Source organism: Notolepis coatsorum, assembly GCF_963971535.1.
Source record: "Notolepis coatsorum genome assembly, chromosome: 2".
Lineage (NCBI taxonomy): Eukaryota > Metazoa > Chordata > Actinopteri > Aulopiformes > Paralepididae > Notolepis > Notolepis coatsorum.
In genome coordinates this window covers 128,900,085-128,927,840 of record NC_140166.1, presented here as the reverse complement: position 1 = coordinate 128,927,840, position 27,756 = coordinate 128,900,085, and the positions used below count along the sequence as shown (strand labels likewise).

General features: G+C 46.9%; 1 protein-coding gene across 1 annotated transcript in view; it reads left to right on the top strand.

Moving 5' to 3' along the window:
* abcb4 (ATP-binding cassette, sub-family B (MDR/TAP), member 4) overlaps positions 1-27,756 on the top strand; it is a gene marked incomplete at both ends in the record, with an annotated part of 124,072 nt that overhangs the window by 84,575 nt on the left and 11,741 nt on the right. Inside the window, 3 exons of the mRNA XM_084308299.1 lie at positions 2,147-2,325; positions 4,203-4,359; positions 20,020-20,217. Coding sequence (XP_084164425.1) covers positions 2,147-2,325; positions 4,203-4,359; positions 20,020-20,217 — 534 coding nt within the window. The remainder of the gene's footprint in view (positions 1-2,146; positions 2,326-4,202; positions 4,360-20,019; positions 20,218-27,756) is intronic.

Genomic DNA, 27,756 nt, shown 5'->3' with positions numbered 1-27,756 from the left:
AAACTTTCAGTTGATCTCTACGATCACTTAAAGGCCTCTACATGCTACAGCAACTGCAACGCAACTGCAACACAACATCAGCGCGACTTCAACGCAACATGTTGCAGAGGGTGTTGTAGAGTGTGTTGCGAGGATGTTGCGTACCTCTCCCCAAAATCTAATCTGAACAACCTTGCGTTGTTGTTGCGTAGCAGTGATTGGTTGGTTAGCGAATGGGGGCGGGGCTGTCATAGAATAATATTGGTCCCGCAGGCAGGAATACCATCCTCGAGTCCCCGTGAGCCGCAGGGGACTTCCATAGCATACGCCTTCAAATCATCTTACCTTGACGATTAAAAGCCTCCACAATTTAGTAAACAGTGTTCCCATGGCTGGTGTTGATATTTTACGATGCCAGCTTGTGATAATTTGTTGTAGCCAGCCAGCTAGCGTTGATGCTATTCAATGCTATCATACCCAACTAACGTTAATGCCATTCAGAATTTATTAACATAGCTACAACAACACAGTAATATAACTACATGCATCATTGTTTACAATGAACGGTGGGGCTAATCGAAAGGACTGGACACAGGGACAAGTTAAACAGCAATCAATTAATTTAATACAACAGGTTCGAGCTGCACTTTCGTGCCTATACGACCGCACCACAGCCACAGTGATATACACGGCTTTTGACGAGCTCTCTCTCTCCTGTCGATTAAAATCAGCAGCTCTTCCTCGACCTCGAGTGCCTGCAGCTGCCTGCATTTGCACAAAGACATCCATCCCCGCTGCTAGCTAACGTTAAAACTAACCTAAAGTTAGTTGTTCACCAACGATCTACAGACAACAACAACAAACACAGAAGTTACACAAGCAGAATACATCACAAATACTTCCGGCCGGGGGATTTCAAAATAAAAGAGCGACGTCTAAAAGCACCAGAAATATGTTTATTTTGTACATTATCTATCGTTAACACGAACCTAAACTAACTTTAGATTAGTTTAGGTTCGTGTTAACGTTAGATAATGTACAAAATAAACGTATTTACGGTGCTTTTAGACGTCGCTCTTTTATTTTGAAATCCCCCGACCGGAAGTAAAAATTATGCTTCTTTTTCTGCTTGTTATCAATGGGTTGGTTGAGAAGGGACGTTTCATCTATCTAGGGAACCTAGCTACATCCGGGGTACAATGTTGCATAGGCTGCACATCGATGTTGCAGAAGCATAAAGGCAGAGTGTCTGCAACACCGTTGCATTGTCGATGTTGTGTTGCAGTTGCTTCGCAGTTTCTGTAGCATGTAGAGGCCTTAAGACTCATCACCATCGCCATCCAGAGCTTCTGGGCAGAACCATCTCGGAGCTGCTGATCCCTCACACGACCGCGCGGTCGCTTAGGTCTTCCAACCAAACATCGGCTGTACCACATACCAACCTTAAAATTAAAGGTGACCGCACGTTTATGTGCCGAGTCCGTTGGATGTTTTAAACAACATTTAAAAATGTCCCTACTAATTTTCGAACATGTACATTTTGTTATGTTTTTAAAAATAAATTATTTCCTTGCTAGAGATTAATGATTTGTTTTAGTTTTATATTGTTTGTATTTACATGTTCGAAAATAAAGATTTAAAATCAAATCAAATCAAATCAAATCAAAAACCCAATTCTTCCAGATTGGCCTTTCAGCACATTCCTAGGGTGGGGTCCTGGCGGACATCTGTATGCTGTCTGTGTGCATTAAGCCTCTTTGTTTGTGGATTCTGCTGTCACGATCGGGGCCTGTGCCTTCCTCTGCCGTCATCCGGACGTGCCCATGCATGGGCTTCCTGCTCGAGCGTTCCCGCGCTGCCAGATGAGGATCAGCCGCAAGGGATTCCCTCATCAAGTGGGTCCTATATCACCTGGCAGATCCTGTCATCCGGCGTCGCAGTGTTAAACTGCCTATCTAGGTACGACCCTTCAGTCTGAAGACCTACTAGGCACCCTCTCCTTGTATTCCCTGTTTCTAATCTGCCTTCTCTTGTGCCCAAGGACCACAGTTCCAGCGAGCCGTCTGGAACCCCCTGGAGCTGTCAAACGGAGTTCCTGCTCTCACGCTCGACACAGCCGGTGTCTACACTCTCCTCTACGGAGTTCCTGCTCCCACCCTCGACACAGCCGGTGTCTACGCTCTCCTCTACGGAGTCCCTGCTCTCACCCTCGACACAGCCGGTGTCCACACTCTCCTCTACAGAGTTCCTGCTCTCACCCTCGACACAGCCGGTGTCTACACTCTCCTCTACAGAGGTCCCGCTCTCACCCTCGACACAGCCGGTGTCTACACTCTCCTCTACAGAGTTCCTGCTCTCACCCTCGACACAGCCGGTGTCTACGCTCTCCTCTACGGAGTTCCCGCTCTCACCCTCGACACAGCCGGTGTCCACACTCTCCTCTATGGAGTCCCTGCTCTCACCCTCGACACAGCCGGTGTCTACACTCTCCTCTACGGAGTTCCTGCTCTCACCCTCGACACAGCCGGTGTCTACACTCTCCTCTACGGAGTTCCTGCTCTCACCCTCGACACAGCCGGTGTCCACACTCTCCTCTACGGAGTTCCTGCTCTCACGCTCGACACAGCCGGTGTCTACGCTCTCCTCTACGGAGTTCCTGCTCTCACCCTCGACACAGCCGGTGTCCACACTCTCCTCTACGGAGTTCCTGCTCTCACCCTCGACACAGCCGGTGTCTACGCTCTCCTCTACGGAGTTCCTGCTCTCACCCTCGACACAGCCGGTGTCTACGCTCTCCTCTACGGAGTTCCCGCTCTCACCCTCGACACAGCCGGTGTCTACGCTCTCCTCTACGGAGTTCCCGCTCTCACCCTCGACACAGCCGGTGTCCACACTCTCCTCTACGGAGTTCCCGCTCTCACCCTCGACACAGCCGGTGTCTACGCTCTCCTCTACGGAGTTCCTGCTCTCGCCCCCTCGACACAGCCGGTGTCTACACTCTCCTCTACGGAGTTCCTGCTCTCGCCCCCTGGCACAGCCGGTGTCGACAATCACCCGTATTGCACTAGGAGTGCACCTGTCCAAAACCAAGAGACATTTAGACCTGCCTGTCGTACATTTACTGTGTATATTTCTGTCTGCTTGGGAAGAATATTAAAACCCCCTAAACCGCTCCATTGTCTCTCCTCCTGTGTTTTGCTATTGGGCTCCGCAAGAACCCCATCCTCACAGTGCTGTATGTCCATGTTCTATGTTGTTGTTGTTTTATGCCATTGTAACCTGTGTTTAAAAAGCTGATAATCAAGTTTTACTTACTTACTTACTTACACACACACACGCACGGTCCTCTACGGCGCCATGGCTGTAATACTGTCTCTCTCACTCTCTCAGCTGTCCTCTATGGAGCCATGGCTGTAATACTGTCTATGTAGTAGAAAAGACTCACGCACATCCAAAGTATAGTCACGGTTGCTTGACTCAAATAGATATGTAAGGTTGTGGAAAAAAAGTCAGCACACCGTCTGCCGTGTTCCCAAGTTTAATTTACTTTAACACAACGTTTCGGCCGGTGGCCTTTGTCAAGTGTCACAAACATGTGAAAAGGGGTGGGGTATATTATATACATATATATTAGGGGTCAAGGTTGAACCAGGTCAAGGTTCAAATCAATTAGCCTATAGGCTACAAATTTACAAAACATACTGCAGCTCAAGTGCCAGAGCATACGGTACATAGTTACAATAACAGTAGTACGGTAGTTAGTAGTTAGATCATGTAACACACCTTCACATGCAAAATAGAGAAAAAAATATATAATAAGAAAACTGTGATACTCTCTCTCTCACTCTCTCAGGGTGATCTCAGCTGTCCTCTACGGAGCCATGGCTGTGATACTGTCTCACTCACTCTCTCAGGGTGATCTCAGCTGTCCTCTACGGAGCCATGGCTGTGATACTGTCTCTCTCACTCTCTCAGGGTGATCTCAGCTGTCCTCTGTCTACGGAGCCATGGCTGTGATACTGTCTCTCTCACTCTCTCAGGGTGATCTCAGCTGTCCTCTACGGAGCCATGGCTGTGATACTGTCTCTCTCACTCTCTCAGGGTGATCTCAGCTGTCCTCTACGGACCCATGGCTGTGATACTGTCTCTCTCACTCTCTCAGGGTGATCTCAGCTGTCCTCTACGGACCCATGGCTGTGATACTGTCTCTCTCACTCTCTCAGGGTGATCTCAGCTGTCCTCTACGGAGCCATGGCTGTGGGGGAAGCCAACGCCTTCACTCCAAACTATGCCAAGGCCAAGATCTCTGCTTCTCATCTCATGATGCTCATCAACAGAGAACCTGCCATTGACAACCTCTCACAGGAGGGCGAATCACCGGTACCCTTTCATTTAATGTAACCTTTATTTGACAAGGCTGAACGTAGACATAAACCCGGACACACAGTCAATGGAATAATAAAGTCTAGGGCAGGGGTCAGCGAGCTTCAAAGTGCCATTTTAAAATGTTAAACAGTGTGCCATATCAACATTAAGGTTGACATTAAGTTAAATGATGACACCACATCAAAATGTAAATCTCCAACAGATCTGTAATTCTATTCCATCCATATAGGCAACGTGCATAGCAATAGTTTTAATAACCATTTTCCTCTCATAATTATATAAGAGCGCTATACAAGAATGCTGCCGTCTTTATGAGATACCTGGACACATTCAGCCTGGTCTGCCTCATCCTTTAAAGTTTTCTCATGTTTGGTCTCAAAATTCGGCACTCAATGTTCGACAAACAACAACAACCGACTGACCCTTCTGATTGGCTCTGACCCTGAAATATCCCTGGTATATCAGTCAAACTACCATAAATAACTTAATGGCTGTGGAAGAGATAACTCTGCATGGGGATGAGAGGACACTTCAACATTTCCAAAAAGGTTCCTCTCCTACACACTTGCTAGTGTGCCGTTAGTTAACCGCGTGCCAATGGTGGCACTTGTGCCTAAGGTTGCTGACCCCTGGTCTAGGGTATGCACAGGTGAAGTATACCCACCTTTTTCTACCTTTTAAAGTACAGCCTAATTACCATTGAACTATAGGATGTTGGGGTTTCAGTATACCACATCGTCCCTCTGTAGTAAGCTATAGTATACACTATATAGTACTGTACTTAAGTGACATTTTTAGCTACTTGTACTTTACGTGAGTATTTTCCTTTTAGGGAACTTTTTACTTTTACTACATTTCAAAGGAAATATTGTACTTTTTACTCCACTACATTTATCTGAAGCCATCAGTTACTAGTTACTTTGAAGAAAAATTGTTTGCGTCCAAAACATGGCAAATATTTATGAAGATGATATACTTTCACATTTGAAGCCTGTCGACTTCAAGAGGACATAATCAGAGCAGCATAATTGGACCACATACCACAACTTCAGTGTCACCAGGAAGACAGTAGGTGATGAAAAGTGTCACCAGGAAGACAGTAGGTGATGAAAAGTGTCACCAGGAAGACAGTAGATGATGAAAAGTGTCACCAGGAAGACAGTAGATGATGAAAAGTGTCACCAGGAAGACAGTAGATGATGAAAAGTGTCACCAGGAAGACAGTATGTGATGAAAAGTGTCACCTGGAAGACAGTAGGTGATGAAAAGTGTCACCAGGAAGACAGTAGATGATGAAAAGTGTCATCAGGAAGATAGTAGATGATGAAAAGTGTCACCAGGAAGACAGTAGATGATGAAAAGTGTCACCAGGAAGACAGTAGGTGATGAAAAGTGTCACCAGGAAGATAGTAGATGATGAAAAGTGTCACCAGGAAGACAGTAGGTGATGAAAAGTGTCACCAGGAAGACAGTAGGTGATGAAAAGTGTCACCAGGAAGACAGTAGATGATGAAAAGTGTCACCAGGAAGACAGTAGATGATGAAAAGTGTCACCAGGAAGACAGTAGATGATGAAAAGTGTCACCAGGAAGACAGTAGATGATGAAAAGTGTCACCAGGAAGACAGTAGATGATGAAAAGTGTCACCAGGAAGACAGTAGATGATGAAAAGTGTCACCAGGAAGACAGTAGGTGATGAAAAGTGTCACCAGGAAGACAGTAGGTGATGAAAAGTGTCACCAGGAAGACAGTAGATGATGAAAAGTGTCACCAGGAAGACAGTAGGTGATGAAAAGTGTCACCAGGAAGACAGTATGTGATGAAAAGTGTCACCAGGAAGACAGTAGATGATGAAAAGTGTCACCAGGAAGACAGTATGTGATGAAAATTGTCACCAGGAAGACAGTAGGTGATGAAAAGTGTCACCAGGAAGACAGTAGGTGATGAAAATTGTCACCAGGAAGACAGTAGGTGATGAAAAGTGTCACCAGGAAGACAGTAGGTGATGAAAAGTGTCACCAGGAAGACAGTAGATGATGAAAAGTGTCACCAGGAAGACAGTAGGTGATGAAAAGTGTCACCAGGAAGACAGTAGATGATGAAAAGTGTCACCAGGAAGACAGTAGGTGATGAAAAGTGTCACCAGGAAGACAGTAGGTGATGAAAAGTGTCACCAGGAAGACAGTAGATGATGAAAAGTGTCACCAGGAAGACAGTAGATGATGAAAAGTGTCACCAGGAAGACAGTAGATGATGAAAAGTGTCACCAGGAAGACAGTAGATGATGAAAAGTGTCACCAGGAAGACAGTAGATGATGAAAAGTGTCACCAGGAAGACAGTAGATGATGAAAAGTGTCACCAGGAAGACAGTAGGTGATGAAAAGTGTCACCAGGAAGACAGTAGGTGATGAAAAGTGTCACCAGGAAGACAGTAGATGATGAAAAGTGTCACCAGGAAGACAGTAGGTGATGAAAAGTGTCACCAGGAAGACAGTATGTGATGAAAAGTGTCACCAGGAAGACAGTAGATGATGAAAAGTGTCACCAGGAAGACAGTATGTGATGAAAATTGTCACCAGGAAGACAGTAGGTGATGAAAAGTGTCACCAGGAAGACAGTAGGTGATGAAAAGTGTCACCAGGAAGACAGTAGATGATGAAAAGTGTCACCAGGAAGACAGTAGGTGATGAAAAGTGTCACCAGGAAGACAGTAGATGATGAAAAGTGTCACCAGGAAGACAGTAGGTGATGCAAAGTGTCACCAGGAAGACAGTAGGTGATGAAAAGTGTCACCAGGAAGACAGTAGGTGATGAAAAGTGTCACCAGGAAGACAGTAGATGATGAAAAGTGTCACCAGGAAGACAGTAGGTGATGAAAAGTGTCACCAGGAAGACAGTATGTGATGAAAAGTGTCACCAGGAAGACAGTAGGTGATGAAAAGTGTCACCAGGAAGACAGTAGATGATGAAAAGTGTCACCAGGAAGACAGTAGATGATGAAAAGTGTCACCAGGAAGACAGTAGGTGATGAAAGGTGTCACCAGGAAGACAGTAGATGATGAAAAGTGTCACCAGGAAGACAGTAGATGATGAAAAGTGTCACCAGGAAGACAGTAGATGATGAAAAGTGTCACCAGGAAGACAGTAGATGATGAAAAGTGTCACCAGGAAGACAGTAGTTGATGAAAAGTGTCACCAGGAAGACAGTAGATGATGAAAAGTGTCACCAGGAAGACAGTAGGTGATGAAAAGTGTCACCAGGAAGACAGTAGGTGATGAAAAGTGTCACCAGGAAGACAGTAGATGATGAAAAGTGTCACCAGGAAGACAGTAGATGATGAAAAGTGTCACCAGGAAGACAGTAGATGATGAAAAGTGTCACCAGGAAGACAGTATGTGATGAAAAGTGTCACCAGGAAGACAGTAGGTGATGAAAAGTGTCACCAGGAAGACAGTAGATGATGAAAAGTGTCATCAGGAAGATAGTAGATGATGAAAAGTGTCACCAGGAAGACAGTAGATGATGAAAAGTGTCACCAGGAAGACAGTAGGTGATGAAAAGTGTCACCAGGAAGATAGTAGATGATGAAAAGTGTCACCAGGAAGACAGTAGGTGATGAAAAGTGTCACCAGGAAGACAGTATGTGATGAAAAGTGTCACCAGGAAGACAGTAGATGATGAAAAGTGTCACCAGGAAGACAGTATGTGATGAAAATTGTCACCAGGAAGACAGTAGGTGATGAAAAGTGTCACCAGGAAGACAGTAGATGATGAAAAGTGTCACCAGGAAGACAGTAGATGATGAAAAGTGTCACCAGGAAGACAGTAGATGATGAAAAGTGTCACCAGGAAGACAGTAGATGATGAAAAGTGTCACCAGGAAGACAGTAGATGATGAAAAGTGTCACCAGGAAGACAGTAGATGATGAAAAGTGTCACCAGGAAGACAGTAGGTGATGAAAAGTGTCACCAGGAAGACAGTAGGTGATGAAAAGTGTCACCAGGAAGACAGTAGATGATGAAAAGTGTCACCAGGAAGACAGTAGGTGATGAAAAGTGTCACCAGGAAGACAGTATGTGATGAAAAGTGTCACCAGGAAGACAGTAGATGATGAAAAGTGTCACCAGGAAGACAGTATGTGATGAAAATTGTCACCAGGAAGACAGTAGGTGATGAAAAGTGTCACCAGGAAGACAGTAGATGATGAAAAGTGTCACCAGGAAGACAGTAGATGATGAAAAGTGTCACCAGGAAGACAGTAGGTGATGAAAAGTGTCACCAGGAAGACAGTAGATGATGAAAAGTGTCACCAAGAAGACAGTAGATGATGAAAAGTGTCACCAGGAAGACAGTAGATGATGAAAAGTGTCACCAGGAAGACAGTAGGTGATGAAAAGTGTCACCAGGAAGATAGTAGGTGATGAAAAGTGTCACCAGGAAGACAGTAGGTGATGAAAAGTGTCACCAGGAAGACAGTAGGTGATGAAAAGTGTCACCAGGAAGACAGTAGATGATGAAAAGTGTCACCAGGAAGACAGTAGATGATGAAAAGTGTCACCAGGAAGACAGTAGGTGATGAAAAGTGTCACCAGGAAGACAGTAGGTGATGAAAAGTGTCACCAGGAAGACAGTAGGTGATGAAAAGTGTCACCAGGAAGACAGTAGATGATGAAAAGTGTCACCAGGAAGACAGTAGGTGATGAAAAGTGTCACCAGGAAGACAGTATGTGATGAAAAGTGTCACCAGGAAGACAGTAGGTGATGAAAAGTGTCACCAGGAAGACAGTAGGTGATGAAAAGTGTCACCAGGAAGACAGTAGATGATGAAAAGTGTCACCAGGAAGACAGTAGATGATGAAAAGTGTCACCAGGAAGACAGTAGGTGATGAAAGGTGTCACCAGGAAGACAGTAGATGATGAAAAGTGTCACCAGGAAGACAGTAGATGATGAAAAGTGTCACCAGGAAGACAGTAGATGATGAAAAGTGTCACCAGGAAGACAGTAGATGATGAAAAGTGTCACCAGGAAGACAGTAGTTGATGAAAAGTGTCACCAGGAAGACAGTAGATGATGAAAAGTGTCACCAGGAAGACAGTAGGTGATGAAAAGTGTCACCAGGAAGACAGTAGGTGATAAAGTGTCACCAGGAAGACAGTAGATGATGAAAAGTGTCACCAGGAAGACAGTAGATGATGAAAAGTGTCACCAGGAAGACAGTAGATGATGAAAAGTGTCACCAGGAAGACAGTATGTGATGAAAAGTGTCACCAGGAAGACAGTAGGTGATGAAAAGTGTCACCAGGAAGACAGTAGGTGATGAAAAGTGTCACCAGGAAGACAGTAGATGATGAAAAGTGTCACCTGGGAGACAGTAGCTGATGAAAAGTGTCACCAGGAAGACAGTAGATGATGAAAAGTGTCACCAGGAAGACAGTAGATGATGAAAAGTGTCACCAGGAAGACAGTAGGTGATGAAAAGTGTCACCAGGAAGACAGTAGATGATGAAAAGTGTCACCAGGAAGACAGTAGGTGATGAAAAGTGTCACCAGGAAGACAGTAGATGATGAAAAGTGTCACCAGGAAGACAGTATGTGATGAAAAGTGTCACCAGGAAGACAGTAGATGATGAAAAGTGTCACCAGGAAGACAGTAGATGATGAAAAGTGTCACCAGGGAGACATTATGTGATGAAAAGTGTCACCAGGAAGACAGTAGATGATGAAAAGTGTCACCAGGAAGACTGTAGATGATGAAAAGTGTCACCAGGAAGACAGTAGGTGATGAAAAGTGTCACCAGGAAGACAGTAGGTGATGAAAAGTGTCACCAGGAAGACAGTAGGTGATGAAAAGTGTCACCAGGAAGACAGTATGTGATGAAAAGTGTCACCAGGAAGACAGTAGATGATGAAAAGTGTCACCAGGGAGACAGTAGGTGATGAAAAGTGTCACCAGGAAGACAGTAGATGATGAAAAGTGTCACCAGGAAGACAGTAGATGATGAAAAGTGTCACCAGGAAGACAGTAGGTGATGAAAAGTGTCACCAGGAAGACAGTAGGTGATGAAAAGTGTCACCAGGAAGACAGTATGTGATGAAAAGTGTCACCAGGAAGACAGTAGATGATGAAAAGTGTCACCAGGAAGACAGTAGATGATGAAAAGTGTCACCAGGGAGACAGTAGATGATGAAAGGTGTCACCAGGAAGACAGTAGATGATGAAAAGTGTCACCAGGAAGACAGTAGACGATGAAAAGTGTCACAGGAAGACAGTAGGTGATGAAAAGTGTCACCAGGAAGACAGTATGTGATGAAAAGTGTCACCAGGAAGACAGTAGGTGATGAAAAGTGTCACCAGGAAGACAGTAGATGATGAAAAGTGTCACCAGGAAGACAGTAGATGATGAAAAGTGTCACCAGGAAGACAGTAGGTGATGAAAAGTGTCACCAGGAAAACAGTAGACGATGAAAAGTGTCACCAGGAAGACAGTAGATGATGAAAGGTGTCACCAGGAAGACAGTAGGTGATGAAAAGTGTCACCAGGAAGACAGTAGATGATGAAAAGTGTCACCAGGAAGACAGTAGGTGATGAAAAGTGTCACCAGGAAGACAGTAGATGATGAAAAGTGTCACCAGGAAGACAGTAGGCGATGAAAAGTGTCACCAGGAAGACAGTAGATGATGAAAAGTGTCACCAGGAAGACAGTAGGTGATGAAAAGTGTCACCAGGAAGACAGTAGGTGATGAAAAGTGTCACCAGGAAGACAGTAGATGATGAAAAGTGTCGCCAGGAAGACAGTAGATGATGAAAAGTGTCACCAGGAAGACAGTAGATGATGAAAAGTGTCACCAGGAAGACAGTAGATGATGAAAAGTGTCACCAGGAAGACAGTAGATGATGAAAAGTGTCACCAGGAAGACAGTAGGTGATGAAAAGTGTCACCAGGAAGACAGTAGATGATGAAAAGTGTCACCAGGAAGACAGTAGGTGATGAAAAGTGTCACCAGGAAGACAGTAGGTGATGAAATGTGTCACCAGGAAGACAGTAGGTGATGAAAAGTGTCACCAGGAAGACAGTAGGTGATGAAAAGTGTCACCAGGAAGACAGTAGGTGATGAAAAGTGTCACCAGGAAGACAGTAGGTGATGAAAAGGGTCACCAGGAAGACAGTAGATGATGAAAAGTGTCACCAGGAAGACAGTAGATGATGAAAAGTGTCACCAGGAAGACAGTAGATGATGAAAAGTGTCACCAGGAAGACAGTAGGTGATGAAAAGTGTCACCAGAAAGACAGTAGATGATGAAAAGTGTCACCAGGAAGACAGTAGATGATGAAAAGTGTCACCAGGAAGACAGTATGTGATGAAAAGTGTCACCAGGAAGACAGTAGATGATGAAAAGTGTCACCAGGAAGACAGTATGTGATGAAAAGTGTCACCAGGAAGACAGTAGATGATGAAAAGTGTCACCAGGAAGACAGTAGATGATGAAAAGTGTCACCAGGAAGACAGTAGATGATGAAAAGTGTCACCAGGAAGACAGTATGTGATGAAAAGTGTCACCAGGAAGACAGTAGATGATGAAAAGTGTCACCAGGAAGACAGTAGGTGAAGAAAAGTGTCACCAGGAAGACAGTAGGTGATGAAAAGTGTCACCAGGAAGACAGTATATGATGAAAAGTGTCACCAGGAAGACAGTAGATGATGAAAAGTGTCACCAGGAAGACAGTAGGTGATGAAAAGTGTCACCAGGAAGACAGTAGATGATGAAAAGTGCCCCCAGGAAGACAGTAGATGATGAAAAGTGTCACCAGGAAGACAGTAGATGATGAAAAGTGTCACCAAGAAGACAGTAGATGATGAAAAGTGTCACCAGGAAGACAGTAGGTGATGAAAAGTGTCACCAGGAAGACAGTAGATGATGAAAAGTGTCACCAGGAAGACAGTAGATGATGAAAAGTGCCCCCAGGAAGACAGTAGATGATGAAAAGTGTCACCAGGAAGACAGTAGATGATGAAAAGTGTCACCAAGAAGACAGTAGATGATGAAAAGTGTCACCAGGAAGACAGTAGGTGATGAAAAGTGTCACCAGGAAGACAGTAGATGATGAAAAGTGCCCCCAGGAAGACAGTAGATGATGAAAAGTGTCACCAGGAAGACAGTAGATGATGAAAAGTGTCACCAAGAAGACAGTAGATGATGAAAAGTGTCACCAGGAAGACAGTAGGTGATGAAAAGTGTCACCAGGAAGACAGTAGATGATGAAAAGTGTCACCAGGAAGACAGTAGATGATGAAAAGTGCCCCCAGGAAGACAGTAGATGATGAAAAGTGTCACCAGGAAGACAGTAGATGATGAAAAGTGTCACCAAGAAGACAGTAGATGATGAAAAGTGTCACCAGGAAGACAGTAGGTGATGAAAAGTGTCACCAGGAAGACAGTAGGTGATGAAAAGTGTCACCAGGAAGACAGTAGATGATGAAAAGTGTCACCAGGAAGACAGTAGATCATGAAAAGTGTCACCAGGAAGACAGTAGATGATGAAAAGTGTCACCAGGAAGACAGTAGATAATGAAAAGTGTCACCAGGAAGACAGTATGTGATGAAAAGTGTCACCAGGAAGACAGTATGTGATGAAAAGTGTCACCAGGAAGACAGTAGATCATGAAAAGTGTCACCAGGAAGACAGTAGATGATGAAAAGTGTCACCAGGAAGACAGTAGATGATGAAAAGTGTCACCAGGAAGACAGTATATGATGAAAAGTGTCACCAGGAAGACAGTATATGATGAAAAGTGTCACCAGGAAGACAGTATATGATGAAAAGTGTCACCAGGAAAACAGTATGTGATGAAAAGTGTCACCAGGAAGACAGTATATGATGAAAAGTGTCACCAGGAAGACAGTATATGATGAAAAGTGTCACCAGGAAGACAGTATGTGATGAAAAGTGTCACCAGGAAGACAGTATATGATGAAAAGTGTCACCAGGAAGACAGTAGATGATGAAAAGTGTCACCAGGAAGACAGTAGGTGATGAAAAGTGTCACTAGGAAGACAGTAGGTGATGAAAAGTGTCACCAGGAAGACAGTAGATGATGAAAAGTGTCACCAGGAAGACAGTAGGTGATGAAAAGTGTCACCAGGAAGACAGTATATGATGAAAAGTGTCACCAGGAAGACAGTATGTGATGAAAAGTGTCACCAGGAAGACAGTGTCACCAGGAAGACAGTAGGTGATGAAAAGTGTCACCAGGAAGACAGTGTCACCAGGAAGACAGTAGATGATGAAAAGTGTCACCAGGAAGACAGTAGATGATGAAAAGTGTCACCAGGAAGACAGTAGGTGATGAAAAGTGTCACCAGGAAGACTGTAGATGATGAAAAGTGTCACCAGGAAGACAGTAGGTGATGAAAAGTGTCACCAGGAAGACAGTAGGTGATGAAAAGTGTCACCAGGAAGACAGTAGATGATGAAAAGTGTCACCAGGAAGACAGTATATGATGAAAAGTGTCACCAGGAAGACAGTATATGATGAAAAGTGTCACCAGGAAGACAGTATGTGATGAAAAGTGTCACCAGGAAGACAGTATATGATGAAAAGTGTCACCAGGAAGACAGTGTCACCAGGAAGACAGTAGGTGATGAAAAGTGTCACCAGGAAGACAGTGTCACCAGGAAGACAGTAGATGATGAAAAGTGTCACCAGGAAGACAGTAGATGATGAAAAGTGTCACCAGGAAGACAGTAGATGATGAAAAGTGTCACCAGGAAGACAGTGTCACCAGGAAGACAGTAGGTGATGAAAAGTGTCACCAGGAAGACAGTGTCACTAGGAAGACAGTAGATGATGAAAAGTGTCACCAGGAAGACAGTAGGTGATGAAAAGTGTCACCAGGAAGACAGTAGATGATGAAAAGTGTCACCAGGAAGACAGTAGGTGATGAAAAGTGTCACCAGGAAGACAGTAGATGATGAAAAGTGTCACCAGGAAGACAGTATATGATGAAAAGTGTCACCAGGAAGACAGTATGTGATGAAAAGTGTCACCAGGAAGACAGTAGATGATGAAAAGTGTCACCAGGAAGACAGTAGATGATGAAAAGTGTCACCAGGAAGACAGTAGATGATGAAAAGTGTCACCAGGAAGACAGTAGATGATGAAAAGTGTCACCAGGAAGACAGTAGATGATGAAAAGTGTCACCAGGAAGACAGTAGATGATGAAAAGTGTCACCAGGAAGACAGTAGATGATGAAAAGTGTCACTAGGAAGACAGTAGATGATTAAAAGTGTCACCAGGAAGACAGTAGATGATGAAAAGTGTCACCAGGAAGACAGTAGGTGATGAAAAGTGTCACCAAGAAGACAGTAGGTGATGAAAAGTGTCACCAGGAAGACAGTAGATGATGAAAAGTGCCACCAGGAAGACAGTAGATGATGAAAAGTGTCACCAGGAAGACAGTAGATGATGAAAAGTGTCACCAGGAAGACAGTAGATGATGAAAAGTGTCACCAGGAAGACAGTAGGTGATGAAAAGTGTCACCAGGAAGACAGTAGGTGATGAAAAGTGTCACCAGGAAGACAGTAGATGATGAAAAGTGTCACCAGGAAGACAGTAGATGATGAAAAGTGTCACCAGGAAGACAGTAGATGATGAAAAGTGTCACCAGGAAGACAGTATGTGATGAAAAGTGTCACCAGGAAGACAGTATGTGATGAAAAGTGTCACCAGGAAGACAGTAGATGATGAAAAGTGTCACCAGGAAGACAGTAGATGATGAAAAGTGCCCCCAGGAAGACAGTAGATGATGAAAAGTGTCACCAGGAAGACAGTAGGTGATGAAAAGTGTCACCAGGAAGACAGTAGGTGATGAAAAGTGTCACCAGGAAGACAGTAGATGATGAAAAGTGTCACCAGGAAGACAGTAGATGATGAAAAGTGTCACCAGGAAGACAGTAGATGATGAAAAGTGTCACCAGGAAGACAGTAGATGATGAAAAGTGTCACCAGGAAGACAGTAGATGATGAAAAGTGTCACCAGGAAGACAGTAGATGATGAAAAGTGTCACCAGGAAGACAGTAGGTGATGAAAAGTGTCACCAGGAAGACAGTAGGTGATGAAAAGTGTCACCAGGAAGACAGTAGATGATGAAAAGTGTCACCAGGAAGACAGTAGATGATGAAAAGTGTCACCAGGAAGACAGTAGGTGATGAAAAGTGTCACCAGGAAGACAGTATATGATGAAAAGTGTCACCAGGAAGACAGTATATGATGAAAAGTGTCACCAGGAAGACAGTATATGATGAAAAGTGTCACCAGGAAAACAGTATGTGATGAAAAGTGTCACCAGGAAGACAGTATATGATGAAAAGTGTCACCAGGAAGACAGTATATGATGAAAAGTGTCACCAGGAAGACAGTATGTGATGAAAAGTGTCACCAGGAAGACAGTATATGATGAAAAGTGTCACCAGGAAGACAGTAGATGATGAAAAGTGTCACCAGGAAGACAGTAGGTGATGAAAAGTGTCACTAGGAAGACAGTAGGTGATGAAAAGTGTCACCAGGAAGACAGTAGATGATGAAAAGTGTCACCAGGAAGACAGTAGGTGATGAAAAGTGTCACCAGGAAGACAGTATATGATGAAAAGTGTCACCAGGAAGACAGTATGTGATGAAAAGTGTCACCAGGAAGACAGTATATGATGAAAAGTGTCACCAGGAAGACAGTGTCACCAGGAAGACAGTAGGTGATGAAAAGTGTCACCAGGAAGACAGTGTCACCAGGAAGACAGTAGATGATGAAAAGTGTCACCAGGAAGACAGTAGATGATGAAAAGTGTCACCAGGAAGACAGTAGGTGATGAAAAGTGTCACCAGGAAGACTGTAGATGATGAAAAGTGTCACCAGGAAGACAGTAGGTGATGAAAAGTGTCACCAGGAAGACAGTAGGTGATGAAAAGTGTCACCAGGAAGACAGTAGATGATGAAAAGTGTCACCAGGAAGACAGTATATGATGAAAAGTGTCACCAGGAAGACAGTATATGATGAAAAGTGTCACCAGGAAGACAGTATGTGATGAAAAGTGTCACCAGGAAGACAGTATATGATGAAAAGTGTCACCAGGAAGACAGTGTCACCAGGAAGACAGTAGGTGATGAAAAGTGTCACCAGGAAGACAGTGTCACCAGGAAGACAGTAGATGATGAAAAGTGTCACCAGGAAGACAGTAGATGATGAAAAGTGTCACCAGGAAGACAGTAGATGATGAAAAGTGTCACCAGGAAGACAGTGTCACCAGGAAGACAGTAGGTGATGAAAAGTGTCACCAGGAAGACAGTGTCACTAGGAAGACAGTAGATGATGAAAAGTGTCACCAGGAAGACAGTAGGTGATGAAAAGTGTCACCAGGAAGACAGTAGATGATGAAAAGTGTCACCAGGAAGACAGTAGGTGATGAAAAGTGTCACCAGGAAGACAGTAGATGATGAAAAGTGTCACCAGGAAGACAGTATATGATGAAAAGTGTCACCAGGAAGACAGTATGTGATGAAAAGTGTCACCAGGAAGACAGTAGATGATGAAAAGTGTCACCAGGAAGACAGTAGATGATGAAAAGTGTCACCAGGAAGACAGTAGATGATGAAAAGTGTCACCAGGAAGACAGTAGATGATGAAAAGTGTCACCAGGAAGACAGTAGATGATGAAAAGTGTCACCAGGAAGACAGTAGATGATGAAAAGTGTCACCAGGAAGACAGTAGATGATGAAAAGTGTCACTAGGAAGACAGTAGATGATTAAAAGTGTCACCAGGAAGACAGTAGATGATGAAAAGTGTCACCAGGAAGACAGTAGGTGATGAAAAGTGTCACCAAGAAGACAGTAGGTGATGAAAAGTGTCACCAGGAAGACAGTAGATGATGAAAAGTGCCACCAGGAAGACAGTAGATGATGAAAAGTGTCACCAGGAAGACAGTAGATGATGAAAAGTGTCACCAGGAAGACAGTAGATGATGAAAAGTGTCACCAGGAAGACAGTAGGTGATGAAAAGTGTCACCAGGAAGACAGTAGGTGATGAAAAGTGTCACCAGGAAGACAGTAGATGATGAAAAGTGTCACCAGGAAGACAGTAGATGATGAAAAGTGTCACCAGGAAGACAGTAGATGATGAAAAGTGTCACCAGGAAGACAGTATGTGATGAAAAGTGTCACCAGGAAGACAGTATGTGATGAAAAGTGTCACCAGGAAGACAGTAGATGATGAAAAGTGTCACCAGGAAGACAGTAGATGATGAAAAGTGCCCCCAGGAAGACAGTAGATGATGAAAAGTGTCACCAGGAAGACAGTAGGTGATGAAAAGTGTCACCAGGAAGACAGTAGGTGATGAAAAGTGTCACCAGGAAGACAGTAGATGATGAAAAGTGTCACCAGGAAGACAGTAGATGATGAAAAGTGTCACCAGGAAGACAGTAGATGATGAAAAGTGTCACCAGGAAGACAGTAGATGATGAAAAGTGTCACCAGGAAGACAGTAGATGATGAAAAGTGTCACCAGGAAGACAGTAGATGATGAAAAGTGTCACCAGGAAGACAGTAGGTGATGAAAAGTGTCACCAGGAAGACAGTAGGTGATGAAAAGTGTCACCAGGAAGACAGTAGATGATGAAAAGTGTCACCAGGAAGACAGTAGATGATGAAAAGTGTCACCAGGAAGACAGTAGGTGATGAAAAGTGTCACCAGGAAGACAGTAGATGATGAAAAGTGTCACCAGGAAGACAGTAGATGATGAAAAGTGTCACCAGGAAGACAGTAGATGATGAAAAGTCATGAGATCAATGGATCGAGGGTTGAATGCTCCCAAGCACTGGAATACACAAACGTCATGTAGAATGCATACTTTTACTTTAGATACTTAAGTACATTCAATAGAAAATACTTCTCTACTTTTACTTTTTACCAGAGTACTCATTTATCTGGGTATTTCTACTTTTACTTAAGTAAAGGTAAAACTGTGTACTTTTTCCACCACTGAACCAATTCCACTACACAACAGAGACGATGAACAGGATTTACTTAGAATATTCAGTACTCTATGGATGATAACACCTCCTCCTCTCCTCCCTCCTTCTCTCCTCCTCCCTCCTGCCTCTCCTCCCTCCTTCTCTCCTCCTCCCTCCTGCCTCTCCTCCCTCCTCCTCCTCTCCTCCCTCCTGCCCCTCCTCCTCCTCTCCTCCCTCCTGCCTCTCCTCCCTCCTGCCTCCTCTCCTCCCTCCTGTCTCTCCTCCCTCCTCCCTCCTGCCTCCTCTCCTCTCCTCTCCTCCCTCCTCTCCTCTCCTCCCTCCTGCCTCTCCTCTCCTCCCTCCTGCCTCCTCTCCTCCCTCCTGCCTCTCCTCTCCTCCCTCCTGCCTCCTCTCCTCCCTCCTGTCTCTCCTCCCTCCTCCCTCCTGCCTCCTCTCCTCTCCTCCCTCCTCTCCTCTCCTCCCTCCTGCCTCTCCTCTCCTCCCTCCTGCCTCCTCTCCTCCCTCCTCCTCTCCTCCCTCCTCTCCTGCTCTCCCCCCTCCTCTCCTGCTCTCCTCCCTCCTGCCTCTCCTCTCCTTCCTCCTGCCTCTCCTCCCTCCTCCTGCCTCTTCTCCCTCCTGCCTCTCCTCCCTCCTGCCTCTCCCTCCTGCTCTCCTCCCTCCTGCTCTCCTCCCTCCTGCCTCTTCTCCCTCCTGCCTCTCCTCCCTCCTGCTCTCCTCCCTCCTGCTCTCCTCCCTCCTGCTCTCCTCCCTCCTGCCTCTCCTCCCTCCTCCTGCCTCTTCTCCCTCCTGCCTCTCCTCCCTCCTGCTCTCCTCCCTCCTGCCTCCTCTCCCTCCTGCTCTTCTCCCTCCTGCCTCTCCTCCCTCCTGCTCTCCTTCCTCATGCCTCTCCTCCCTCCTGCCTCTCCCTCCTGCTCTCCTCCCTCCTGCCTCTCCCTCCTGCTCTCCTCCCTCCTGCCTCTCCCTCCTGCCTCCTCTCCCTCCTGCCTCTCCTCCCTCCTGCCTCTCCCTCCTGCCTCCTCCCTCCTCCTGCTCTCCTCCCTCCTGCTCTCCTTCCTCCTGCCTCTCCTCCCTCCTCTCCTCCCTCCTGCCTCCCCTCCCTCCTGCCTCTCCCTCCTGCTCTCCTCCCTCCTCCCTCCTCTCCTCCCTCCTGCCTCCCCTCCCTCCTGCCTCTCCCTCCTGCTCTCCTCCCTCCTCCCTCCTCTCCTCCCTCCTGCCTCCCCTCCATCCTGCCTCTCCTCCCCCATCTCCTCTCTCCTGCCTCTCCTCCCTCCTCTCCTCTCTCCTGCCTCTCCTCCCTCCTGCCTCTCCTCCTCCTCTCCTCCCCCCTGCCCCTCTTGCCTCTTCTCCCTTCTCCTCTCCTCCTCTCCTCCCTCCTCCTGCCCCTCCTCCTCTCCTCCCTCCTGCCTCTCCTCCCTCCTCCATGCCTCTCCTCCTCTCCTCCCTCCTCCTCTCCTCCCTCCTCCTCCCGCCTCTCCTCCTGCCCCTCCTCTTGCCCTCCCTCCTCTCCTCCCTCCTCCCTGCCCCTCCTCCTCTCCTCCCTCCTCCCTGCCTCTCCTCCCTCCTCCTCCCGCCTCTCCTCCTGCCCCTCCTCCTGCCCTCCCTCCTCTCTAAACCACAGGATGAATTTGATGGTAATGTCAGCTTTGACAACATTCGGTTTAACTACCCCTCCCGCCCCGACGTCCCCATCCTGCAGGGGATGGACCTGCAGGTGAGCAAGGGCCAGACCCTGGCTCTGGTGGGGAGCAGCGGCTGTGGCAAGAGCACCACCATCCAGCTCCTGGAGAGGTTCTACCACGCGGCAGAAGGCACCGTGGTGAGGATGCACACCGACACACACATGCCTTTCTTTTTTTTTTTTTTTTTTTATCCACTTTTTCTCCCCATTTTCTATTTTTCTCCCATCCCAATTTCGTATATCCAATTCTTCCCTCCCCTGTCTTGAACGTTGCTAGACTATGCCTCCCACAGGTCGGTTGTAGTGAGGACAGAAGCCTTGCATCACGTGTCCCCTCCGGTACACGAGGAGGCAGCCTGTCGCATCTTTTCACCGCAGCAGCTCGAACTCTCAGTGGCGAGGAGTAACGCGTGGGAGGCTCACGCTGCCCCCGATACTTCCTGTTTCCGTCGCACTGGCGTCACCAAACCGACCTGTAGGAGTCGCTGTCCACAACGTCAAATCCCCACCCACCGGCTTTCCCACCCTCTAACACTTGCCAATTGTGTTAGTATGACGGCCGGCCAGCCGGTAGCAACGCCGAGAGCTGGGCTCGAACCTGAGGCGAACCTGAACCTGCATTAGAGGCGAGCGCCTTGCCCACTGTGCCAATCAGCCGCCCACACACATACTTTTTAAAATGTCTCTTTTTTTAACCTTTCTTTAACCAGGCAGGTCAATTAAGAACAGATTCTTACAACAGAGCCTCTAGAAGGGTTAGGGAAAGAGGACAGGGAAAGAGGACAATAAAATACAATAGAATAAGATAGAAAAGAGACAGACGATACATACAGTACGTCACAGAGGTGAGGGAACTAATTAAAACACAAATAAAATTACAAGGTATGTAATACATGAAGCAGAACAGACAAAGTACAGTTAAAAGGCTGGGTGACAGTTGCAAGTGTGTGTGTAAACAACTCTGCGATAGAGTCCTTAAAAGTAGTGAGGGGGGATCAACTGCTGGAAGTGTTGGATATGGATACACAGTTATGTATATAACCATAGTTATATGAGTGTAGTGACGCTCTGCGTGTTACGATACGATACGTGGTGGTAGAACCCAAGGCAGCAGGAAGAATAAGCAGGGAGATGAGGCAGAGTCGATGATCACAATTCAGAGTGTTTACTCAAAAGTACATATGAGTACAACAATAGGCACAGCCGTGCTGACACTTACTATAAACCAAACCTAACCAGAAAACGGACATAACACATGAAATCAAAGATGACAAAAGATAAACTAATATACACTTACTTTTGGACAGAGCAACACTAATAGGACGAAAGTTTGATACATACAGCACAGGAACAACGACAGCACAGGACCAGGTAACATGAAGGAATGTCTCCACACCCAGGTGAGGGCAAGCCACACATAAATAGCAACCCTAATTACTAATTGCCCCCAGCTGGGGGGAGACACAGCACAGAGCAAAACAACACACTACCAATAATAATCAATACGTCAAACAAAACTACACAGGGAAACCAATTTACACCAGGGTGGGGGAGTTCAACAACAACAACATACACTGTGACATCCCATTAATCATTCCATTAATTACAGTAAGCAAGTGAGTGATGACATGTATTAACAGTGTCTGAACCAACTGGCTTGTCTGGCCACAAGAGGAAGGTAGAGGAGGTAGTAGACCAATGTTAGGAGGTAGGGGACCAGGTAGGCGACCATTGTCAGGAGGGAGGAAATGTTCACCGTTATTCATATAGCCGGACCCGCAAGGGAACGTTACACTGCGTCATACTGCAATACTCTTCCATATCAGTATTAGCACTGAATAAATTCTCACATGCACCTTTACATACCTCATCTGTCTGGCCACACCCCCATCCGCTCCTCTACATAAGCAGGGGTGTGGCCATACTAACAGCTCCTTCCCAAGTCTTTCACCACAGGGTCCTCAGTGAGTCCGACGCAGAGCGTCACTACACTCATATAACTATGGTTATATACATAACCGTAAGTTATAGTATCGTGTAGCTCCGCTCTGCGTCATACTGCAATACAGGAGCTGAGCAGAGCGGAGCTCGACAAATGTACCCGCTGAGGCCCCCCACGACCATCAGAACCGGGGAGGACCCGAGCCCCCAGACCCCCCTAGCAGAGGACGGGAGGGTGTCGGATCCGACTGTGCGAAGAGGAGTCTTTAGCAACTCAACGCACAGGGTGAGCAGACCGTGGGGCGTACCCACGACTACACAAACGCGCAACCCGCATGCCACTAGGGAACGAACGGAAAGGAACAAACCCCCGTTACCACCCCTAATATCAGGTGGCGCTGAGTTAGAGTGGCCAGGGCACGTATCTTCCCGGCGGCAATTGCCTGCAGCTGTATTAGGTGCAGGATGGCTCCAGCCGCCTGGGCGTGCAGGAACTGATGTTGTTCGTCCGCCACCGTACCGCCCGCCATCATCCCTGACATGAAGCGCGCTAGCTGCGCAATGTTGGACGTCGCAGCTAGGCTCTGAGTCGAGGCGATGAATGACTGGTCACTCCAGTTGGCCAACTGCCTAGCCGATTTCCCTTGGGGAACCGGCTTCCGCAACGGCTCCCACACCACCTCAGGACAAAGGAGAGACGCCATCGGGCTATCAAGCCGAGGCACCCCTTCCTTCAGTCCCTCGACCAAACCCACCACCCGCATGACTTGCACGTAGGCGGGGGTAAGGCCAATGATGCGGGAGATCACCTGTCCCTGACGCACGTAGGCCTCCATTGAGGGTAAGAATGGGCAGACAACGCCCGTCTCCCTCACAGGACGACGTTGCCATAGATGACCTATCAAGTCATCGGGGACAGGGGCAGGCAGTGGCTGCAGCAGCGGCACGCCATTAGCGGCTGCGGCTGCCGCCATGAGCTCCGGGAACAAGGCACGTAATTCCCCATGCGCACCGTCCTCCACGCAGCTCACGTCCCTCACGTACAGGAGGCTACCACTCATTGTGGTGCCACCATCCGATGTGGCCGATAGCAGGGCATCCCGTCGCCGAGTCTGAGGTCCTAACCCAACACCGGGGGGGACCCCAAGGAGACATACGACCCCCTGCCACACCCTGAGGGGGAGAGTGATGCGTCCCCAACGGGGCGTCAAACAAGAGCGCCTCCGCTTCCACCATGAAATCCTCCGTTTCCATCGGACACGGAGAAGCAGAAGCACCCTCGTCTGGCTCCAGCAGCTCACCAAAACCAGGCCCCTGCAGGCCACCCTCCTACGACGGGAACGAGCAGAGGCGAAGAGCTTGCGTCTCAGATCCTCCGCTACCAGAGGAGCCGTCAGCCTATCGGCCGACCGCCCCCCTGGCGCCGGGGGAACCAGAGCTGGAACTAGGCCATCTCACAGGAGACGGCTTTGGTTCACCAGCTCCTCGGAGAGGCAAACTATCCACCGGACGCCGATCGGGTACGACTGACTGCCACGACCGCGGAGTCAGCGCAGCTCCACGGCGGAGGCGGCAATGGTGAACCTCTGGTGAAGGGTGACGTTGCTAGCGCTCGAACCCCCCGAAGAAGACATTATAACTTAGCCTTTTTCTCTTAAATTGTGAGAGAGAGAAAAAAACAAGAAATTATGTCAACACAGCTCCAACTTCTTCAATATTCCAGCAAAAGTGTGGTACATGCAGGCACTTGACGTGGTGAAAACTAAAGAAGGAGCTGATAGTATGGCCACACCCCTGCTTATGTAGAGGAGCGGATGGGGGGGGGGGCAGACAGATGAGGTATGTAAAGGTGCATGTGAGAATGTATTCATTGCTAATACTGATATGGAAGAGTATTGCAGTATGACGCAGAGCGGAGCTACACGATACTATAACTCCTGTGCAGAGTGGAGACGGAGTGCGCCAAGGTTGGCCTTAGGCTAAATGCCAAGAAAACCGAGGTCATAATGTATAACATCCTCCCGGATCATCCACCTCTAACAACAACAGGAGGCACTGCTCTAAAGGAAGTGAGTGATTTCAAATACCTGGGCTCGTGGGTCAACTCGTCCGAGCAAGACCTTAAAGTGAGGAAGGCGCTTGCGTGGAGGGCTCTGAACGGCATGACCAGTGTGTGGAAATCTAACCTCCCCCGTCAAATCAAGCTCAACTTCTTTCATGCAACAGTTGAGTCTGTCCTTTTGTATGGCAGTGAATGCTGGACCCTGAAGCCCACCCTGCAGAAGTCCTTGGATGGGTGCTACACCAGAATGATGCGTGTGGTGCTCAACATCAACAGGGATGAGCATGTCACTAATGCAAACTTGTATGGGGGGGTGCTAATGGTGAGCGAGAAAGTGGCAGTCAGGAGAATGAGGCTGGCAGGTCACTGCCAGAGACACCATGAGCTGCCAACCAGCAAACTTGTGCTGTGGGAACCAAAACACGGGCATCGATTACGGGGACGTCCCACACTAACCTACGTGGACGTACTCAGGAGAAATGCGGGAACAGAAAGCACCAGCGAGCTAGCCAGATGCATGGAGGATCGGGATGACTGGAAGCACCGATGGAGGGCCCGTCCGAGGACGACCTAGATAGATGTTTTACCAGTGGCGGCTCTGCCACTAGGGGCGCAAGGGCGCCGACCCACCTGCTGACTGCTGTTAAATCAGAGAAGAAGAAGAAAATAAAACTTTTTAGTTTTTTGTTTTATAGCCCTATAAATAATATAAACATGTTTAAAATTAATAATATTTACTCATTTTAAGTATGTTTGTGTTTCCAATGCACAATATAACGTTATTATATCAAATAAAAAAATACTCGTTTTCTTGAACAGGAAGTGACATCACTTTTTTTTTTTTGTATTTCTCGGCCCGGGCTAGACGCAATAGCGCTCTGAGTGCGCGTCACGGTTTGATCGCTGTATCCGTCGAAGCCAATCAGTGCGTAACGCGTTGTGCGTTGAAATATGACTATTATGTTGGAATCCGGGCGCGATTTGAAGCGGTCTAGCCAGTAGCGTCAAGAATTTCTGTAGCCGCATTTCGCGGAGACGCTCTCTGATTGGCCGACGCCAGTATTTTTTTCCGTAGCAGAATTTCACAGAGACGATCTCTGATTGGCCGAATCCAATTTCTAATGTTCCAATTCTAGCTTATTCCGGTCCGTTGGTGAGAGATAGTTGTGTTGTTGTGTTGTTGTGAAATGCAGGCAGCAGAGCGTGCCGTGACTGCAAGTTCTTTAGATGGTTAAGCTTAGGCACTCTTTCAAAGTTGGTTAAGGTTAGAGTTTGTCTTAGAGCATGGCGATAGAACGCCAGGTAGTTTGCAGTCTGTTCGACGCGGAAAAATGGACAAAGAAATGTACTTGTGTTGTGCTAACAAGCTAACACTTGGCTAACAAGCTATATGGCGGATGCAGTCTGGAGACAGTGGACAGTGGTCTGGAATACATCAACAGTGGATTATACACGTTTATCAAGCTCTCCTGCCCTGGACGTTTCAACTAAACAGTGAGTCTCTCTCTCTCTCTCTCTCTCTCTCTCTCTCTCTCGCTCTCTCTCTCGCTATACACAGCTGTCTCCGCGAAATGCGGCTACGGAAAAAAGTATTGACTGTGCTTGCTGAGACGATAATTAATAGGCTAGCGATTCAAAACGCGCTGCTGTGTTGTGAACTATAACATTAATTTAGCTGCTGCTGATGCATAATGAATGAATGGTGAGTTGTTTAAAATGACAACATACATGTGTTAATTATTTGATTTGATTGATCCGAGAGACAGAGAGAGATTGCTCCAGAGCATCTCAGAGCATTACATTTTCAACTCGACCTATTAACGTGAACTGCGACCTACAAGGCACCAGCGCCAGCGGCCGCCACTGTGTTTTACTATACTTGTGAGGACATTGTATTGACTTACATTCATTCCCTAGCTCTTTACCCTGATCTTAACCATACACGCTATATGCCTAACCCCAACCCCAACCTAACTCTAATTCTACCCCTAACCTTAACGATAATCAGCGGGGGTGTTTGTGTGAGGACCTGCCAAAATGTCGGGGGAGACAGTTCTCACAAGTATAGTTAAACAAGACACAGACACACACACACAGGTGTACCATCTTCCACATCATGCAGGTAATGGCCCCCAGAGGAGCTGTCTGCCACTGACTGTTAGTTAGGTGTTACTGATTAGCCTACTAGGATGTTGACACTAGCTTTACAGCTCCGTCTACACCCCGATGGGAGAGACCCTGAGGTGTGTGTGTGTGTGTGTGTGTGTGTGTGTGTGTGTGTGTGTGTGTGTGTGTGTGTGTGTGTGTGTGTGTGTGTGTGTGTGTGTGTGTGTGTGTGTGTGTGTGTGTGTGTGTGTGTGTATGTGTGTGTGTGTGTGTGTGTGCGTGTGCGTGTGCGTGCGTGCCTGCGTGTGTGTGTGCACGGACTGCCTTCATGATAAACAAGGAGTGGTGCGATGTAGGCAACGCAAAGGAACTGTCTAACCACTGCTCCCCAGACCTGGAGTTTATCACGATAAAATGTCGACCCTTCTTCCTCCCAAGAGAGTTAACGTCCATCATCCTCATCGGAGTGTACATTCCACCACACGCGAACACTGGGGTCGCACTTTAAAAACTTCACGACGAGGTAAACAAACTCCAGACAGCTAATGTTGACGCTGCCATTTTGGTTCTGGGTGATTTCAACAGCGCGCGTCTTAAAAAGGTGTTGCCGAATTTCTATCAGCATGTGACCTGTCCCACCAGAGGCGAGAACATATTAGACCATGTATACTCGCAATTTAAGAATGGGTACAAGTCACAGGCTCTTAGTCCATTCGGTAAAAGCGATCACGCCGCCATCTTTCTTTTGCCAAAGTACAAACAAAGTCTCAAGCGAACGCCGGTGGTCTCGCGAGAGGTTAAGCGTTGGGCCGTGACGTCAGAGGAGTCACTCCAAGCTGCACTTGAATGCACAGACTGGAGTGTATTCCGTGATAACACAGCCAATATTAACGAATACACCGAAACGGTAATTGACTATGTCTGTACTCTGGTAGAAGAAACAATCCCCTCCACCAAAATTAAAATCTACCCAAATCAAAAGCCCTGGGTAGACAAATCCGTCCGTGAGGCTCTGAAAGTGCGCACATCAGCATACAACACCGGGCTGGTGACAGGCAACATGGAAGAACACAAGATGGCAAGATACAACGTCAGGAGAGCAGTAATAGAGGCAAAACGGCGTTACAGGGATAAAGTTGAACTTCAGTTTGAACAGGCTGACTCTAGAGGCATGTGGCAGGGCCTCAGAACAATGACAGACTACAAAGGCACCCCCCTCAAACTGAACAGTGACATCTCCTTAGCAAATGATCTCAATTCCTTCTATGCGAGGTTTGAGGCTGTGAATAACAACACCAGCCTACAAACCACGGCAATGGGGGGGGGGGGGGGGGGGTCTGCTGATGGAGACTCAGTGTTCAGGGTAACAGAGCATGAGGTGAGACGGATCTTTAAAAAAGTGAATATCAGGAAGGCAGCAGGACCGGACGGCATCCCCGGCCGCGTCCTAAAAGTCTGTGCCGACCAACTGGCCCCGGTATTCACTGACATCTTCAACCTGTCCTTGGAACAGGCTGTCATCCCCACCTGTCTGAAGAAGTCCACCATCATCCCTGTACCCAAAAAAT